The sequence below is a fragment of the Cynocephalus volans genome, chromosome 10, assembly GCF_027409185.1.
Source record: "Cynocephalus volans isolate mCynVol1 chromosome 10, mCynVol1.pri, whole genome shotgun sequence".
In the NCBI taxonomy this organism is placed as follows: Eukaryota; Metazoa; Chordata; class Mammalia; order Dermoptera; family Cynocephalidae; genus Cynocephalus; species Cynocephalus volans.
The window spans coordinates 120,236,790-120,242,789 of NC_084469.1; the positions used below are offsets into that span (position 1 = coordinate 120,236,790).

At 40.4% G+C, this 6,000-nt stretch overlaps 1 protein-coding gene across 1 annotated transcript in view; it reads left to right on the forward strand.

The window, feature by feature from the left end:
* The window catches only part of CMC2 (C-X9-C motif containing 2), a 29,565-nt gene extending 24,442 nt beyond the window's left edge, over positions 1–5,123 (forward strand). The window contains exon 4 of the mRNA XM_063112850.1: positions 4,769–5,123. Within this exon, the coding sequence (XP_062968920.1) occupies positions 4,769–4,855 (87 nt within the window). The 3' untranslated portion in view covers positions 4,856–5,123. The remainder of the gene's footprint in view (positions 1–4,768) is intronic.
* The last annotated feature ends 877 nt before the right edge of the window (positions 5,124–6,000 follow it).

Genomic DNA, 6,000 nt, shown 5'->3' on the forward strand with positions numbered 1-6,000 from the left:
AATCTTTTTTCAGTGTGACTCCCATCTTTACTGTTAGAAGAATTTTCTGGAGTTCTGAGTTAAGGGTGATAATTTTCTTTGTGTGTACAACGTACACCTATTAGTGTTTTGAAATAATTTTTGAAAAATATTTTCCTTTATATGTAAAGGCTAGTTTGTGAAACTAAACCTAAGGGTGTTCCTGTTTTAATAATAAGCTTATGGAAAAATAAAGCCCATACTATTTTATTCAGTATAGCTGTTTGTTTTACATATGCTTTCAGTTGTATAAGGTAGCTTTTATGTTTAGATTTTTCCCCCTTACAGTTCAATAATTTTGCCATTGCTTTGGTGATTAGATCTTCATATGAAATTTTCTTCCCCACTGGTCTGAGCTCTGTGACTGACTATTTGGTAGAATGTTGTGGATATTTTTCATATTTTGTCTGAGTTCATTTTTATATAAATTTCATTTTTTCTCCTTGACTTATTTTCTAAGTCCTCTATGTAATTTTATGTTGCTTCATTACCTAATTTATAAATGTTTTTCTGTCTGTTTTTTTATCCTCTAATCCTCAGAACCTGTGCTCCTTTGTTTCCTCTCTGCTCTTAAGCTTGCTTCAAATGCTTTTTTCCTACTTTTCCTTCATATGTCATCCGAATACTTTATTCTATGAAGCTTTTAGCTAGAAAAAGGGCCTGGCCACTTTTTTCTGAACCTGTCTTTACTGCTTTGTCACTGCTTTTGTTCTTTTTATTGAAATAATCGCTGACATTACTTTTGTAACATCTTCTTTTGTCCCTCTTAATTATTTTGCTTTGTTTGAATTTTGGTTAACTGGCCTTCCATTCTGTCCATATCGTTTGATGGAGTTTTTTTTTTTTTTTTTTTTTGATTGAATCATAATTGATTATACATATTTTGGGGATTCAATGTTGACATATGTTGATCAAATCAATAGTATGTATATTGTTACAAATTGTACTTATTTTTTATGCCCCTTGTCCAATCTATCCCCATCTCTCCTTCCTCCCCCCTCCCATCATTGATAACCATAGATTTCTTCTCTCTCTCTGAAAGAGTAATGATTACTCTGTTGATTTGTTGCCTAGATGATCTGTCCAATGCTGAGAGGTGTGTTCAGGTCCCCTAATATTATCATAGAGCAGATTCTTCTTCTGTCACTCTGGAATGGGCTTTGTGGAGAGAGACATCCTTTTCTTTTCTTTGTTCTCTACTGGTGACTCTCCTTGTGTCAATGCACTCCAGTGGCTGGTAAACCATCTGCATGGTGGTTGTGATGTCTAGCCACTTTCACAGCAGCCGTGGTTACTGTGGTGGCTGTGGTGGGCCACCCACATGGAGGTGATGTTTTTGGCATGCTCCTTGGCACTGGCGGTGTGTCTGGTTGTGGGCGGGGGGTCTGGTCCCTGCGCTGGTGAGGCCCCGAGGCACTGGCTATGTGCCTGGATTTGGGAGTGGGGTCTGATCCCTGTCTCCATGCCTCAGGTACCCTGGTGGGCCCCAAGGCACTGGTGGTGTGCCTGGGCCGGAACTAATTGTTTGTCCTTTGCTGCTTACTTCTAAAATGGGGGAACTTCCTGTGGGAACCAGTACTTGAGCTGTGTAGTTGAGCTAAATTGCTGCTTTACTGCTGTTTCCCTAGGGGACATTTTTTGTGCAGCTCAGGGTTTAATGGCTGACCTTATAGGTACTTCTGGCTCTCCAGAAACCCGGTGCTCCTGGGTTGTGTAGAAACTCTGATCTGGGCCTGAATCTCTTCAACAAGCTGCACCCCATGCAATTCGCATTCCTGACCAGTCTCATCTGAGTGGTCCTGCACTGATTGTGGGGGGCGGATTGGCTGTCCTTGCTGTGTCCCAGTGTTCTCCTGGTGGGCCTGTCTCCCCCACTGCCCGTACTCCAAACACTTCCCATGAGACGGGCCCTGTGCTGGTCCCTTGCGATGACTCACTGGCCTCTGAATGGCTACCCTGTTTCAGCTGTTCTGGCTCCTCGCTTGTGCGTGGGTCCACGGGAACCCTATTAGTGGTGTGGCTGTCCTGGAGGCCACCAAGGTTCTCTTCTCCCCTGCCACCTCCTAGCAGCTCCATCTGAACGGCACAGCTGTGGCTTCTGCTGGCTCCTGCTCCATGTGCTCAGCAGTTCCAGCCTTAAAGAGGCTGTGGCCCAAAATGCTCTTAGCAGTTTTTTCTTTCTCTCATTGTGGCTTCTCCCCGTTCATGAACTCCATAGGTCTGTTTTCCTCTTCCGATGAGCTCCAGTGGCCCCAGCTTTGCTGTTGTTACATTTTTATAGTTGTAAATTGGTTGATTTGTAGGAGAGAATGACGCTGGGGACCGTCTATTCCGCCATCTTGACCAGAACTCCTTGATGGAGTTTTTTGAGTAACTTCATCTGCATCCTTTTTTCCCCTTTTTTATTCAGGAACCATCTTGACTCCCTTTGGAGATGTCTTCGATATGTTTTAATATAGACTAATTTAATTTGCTCTTTAACTTATCTTATTGGTCTGTGTAAAGCTACATGACTACACCAGTTGTTGGGTTGAGGCAATAGCTCTATGCTAATTGTATGGCTAGGCATTTCATAACTAAAGCCAAAATGTTTCATTATTTTATTTATACTAAGTTTCCATTTGTATTGGCAGAGCTAGGGCTCAGATCCTTCAAACCCATTGTACAGAGTGGGTCACCAGACCCCTCACATGCCAGGCTGGGTCACCAGACTCTTCACACACAGGTCCATGCTAGGAAATTGGGAAATATCCTAGGAGCCACTGGCAGATGACACAAGCTCAGTCAGCAACAGCAGCAGCAACTTACAGCAGCCTCCAGCAGCAGCAGCCGCCTCCCTGGGAGCATCCCAGGGACGGGGTGCCCCGTGGATTAGAGTCACTTGTCTTTTATACTTAAGTCCATAACCCAGGACACCTGGTTGCCTATGCGCATCTACATCAGGCAATAGCCAAGGAACACCTGGGCCCACATGCATCAAATGCTTGGCAAGATTCTGAACACCTGAGGGGCCCGGACCATCTTCCTATATTTTCCCTACAATCTGCTACAAAGTATTATTTTCCGAAGACTTACCCATAGGACCCTCCTCCCAAGGTGATTTCTGGGGGTCGTTCATTATACATGATTAAATATAGATATCAAATCTTTTTCTTGGAACAAGTATTCCTCCATGTTCTAGAATAGTGATTTGGTTTTGTTTTTTTCTCCACAACAATCTTAGGAGGAAATTTAATGTATGACAAATGAAAGGAGTGATTTCGGTTGAAGGGACCTGGTGTTTCACCAATAATTTGAAGTTGCCTTTCAATGAGGAAAAAAAAAAAACTTTGAGAACTACCATTCAGAAGATATGTTAGAATCCTTCATTTGAAATCTTTGACCTAGAAAACTTCTTAAAGATCATCTAGAGTGACTCCTTATATTTGAGGTTACTGGCCCAGAAGAGTGAAATAACTCACAGTCACTAATCTCCATACTATTCTCTCAGGGGTTGGGGAGGGGATCCAGTCAAGTCTTTCTTTAGCTCTCTATCACTGATCTTTCATTTCTGTGGCCTCTCTTTCCATTTCTCTGGCTTTGAACTTACTTTTACTCTTTTTTCCTTCTGCATAGGGAAAAATATTTATTTACCTTTAAAACATGTCTGTATTGGTATATATAAACATGTAAATATGTACCTACAGAAAACACTTATATTCAAGTTTCTCTGCTTTAAACATAGGTTAATAACCATTTGTTTGAGAAAATCCAAGTGCTTTTTCTAAGCGCCAAGCTCTCTATTTGCAGTTATTTATAACCTGCTGGTCAGATCAGAATACTAGAATGAAAACCTCGAAGGTGAAAACCACATTTAGATCCAGCTGATTACAGAAAACATAGGATTTGGGGAAAATCAGGATTGATGACTGTTCACGGTGAAAAAAAATCCTGGGAAGTTCAGGTGACTATAAATTTTCATATGAGTCAGTAGGATAATATGGTTGCTAAGAGCCATTTACTCTTTTGATAATATTTATAGAAATATAATGTGACTAGGTCATAAGAACTAGGCCCACTGAAGTCCGTGTCTGTCACTATGTCTAGAACACTGTATTTAATTCTGGTTGTAATATTTTTGATAAGGGGTATTGATGTTAAAGTGCGTTATAAAATATTAGTCATTTTATAGATATTAGAAGACAGAAGCCATGTGGAACACTTGTAGAAACCAGTGATGTTCAGCCTGAAGAAGAGGTAATGAGTGGGTTATCTGTAATCAGATATTTGAAGAGTATAGCAGGCAAGAAGAAATAGAGGGCAATAGGATAGCTTATAGGGAAATACTTTTTGGTTTAACATAAGAACTTTGGAATAAGTAGAACTGTCCAACAATCAAACAGGCTACTTCTCAAGACAGTGAGCCCCTCATAAATAGAAGTGCTCTGCAAAGGTTAGAGGATTTTCTAGACTGAGCTCCTGCAGAAGAGGGACAGAACTCATCCATGTAAATATTTATTGAATTCATGTTTTGGGAGGAAATTAATTCAGCAAATATGTGTGTACCTATTAGGATGTAGGTGCTGTACTGTATTGAATGAAATTGTACTAGATATCCTCTAAGGTCTGTTTTCAGTCTCAGATTTGGAGAAATAAAAGACGAGTAAAAATGATATCAGTAAAAACATTTTTATTTGCAAATATTTCTAAATATTTAATACAAATGGTGACATAATCTGTTGTTTCTTCTCTCCCCCCTTCTATTTTCTAGTACATGGAAAAGAGGACCAAGAGCAGGGAGCATGGCGATGCAATGAGAAAGAGACTTTTTAATCCTCCAGAGGAATCTGAAAAATAAATTCTGTTTTAACTGGATGCCTTGGCTGAGAGAAGACCTAAAGACTCTTGGTTGATAGCCGAAAGAATCCTATCTTATTTGGTCTCCAGAATCCTTTGAATGGAAAGTGTCCCATGAGAAACTGAACCATGAAAAAATATGAAAACCCTGGATTCTGGATATTTTGGGGGCAGAGCCTTTAGTACTGTCTTTTGTCTACCAACAAACCTGACTTCTACAATATTTCTTCCTTTTGTCTACAAGCAGTTAACATTTGAGTAACTTATCTCCTTCAATAAAATAATTTATTTAAATCACTTCTTTTTCTTAGACTGTCCTAGAGTTAGGGCAAAATGATGCCATTAGGCTTCTCTTTTTTGACATTGTGGTGATTCTGAAGCTTAAACATCGAAGACACAAGTTAGAGCAAAAAGAGTTCTAGGGAAATCCCAACTGTGTTAACTTTTTGAAAATGTTACAATTTTATTGTTTTCAGTTATTTTCTAAAAGATTAAGTGTTTATAATTAACACTGATAGAATTTCACCTGGTTAGGATTTAAGTCTTAGTGGACTTTGCTTCCCTTTTTGGTTGAATTTATCCACTTTAGGTGGCAGTTAACTCCTGGGCATTAACTTTAGGCCAGCGTGTCTCCTCTCTGCTGGGTACAGGGCTCTTCCCATGTTCAATTCTAGCAGTCATTTCACCAGTGTTCCTTCTGCTAGGTGTTTCTGAGACCTGTGACAATCTGGAAGTCAGCAACTTCCAGCCATGGCAACAGCAGGGGCTTGGTCTTCTTGTCAGAGAAGGTGTCAAGGAACATACTGAACCGTGAGCTCCTTCCAGTGGAATTCTGTACGTGATGTCCTGCATGAGGCCTTGTTGGTGTTGGTGTTTAATAAGTGATTTCCCCATCACAGGAGGTTTTTAAGAAGCTGGAAATTCACATAGCAGTGTGGTTACAGAGGATACCAGATATTCAGTGAAGGGATGGGGGAAGAACTGGAATTAATTCTGAGATCCCTTCCAAGACAGATTGTATGAATATTTATTCAGTTCCCCTGAGTGTCAAGCAGTACAGGTACAGAAATGAGAGAGACATTTTGCTGTTCATCTTGTAGTAAACTGACAAGTTGACTCTTGGTCAACCGTAATCATGAAAGTGCC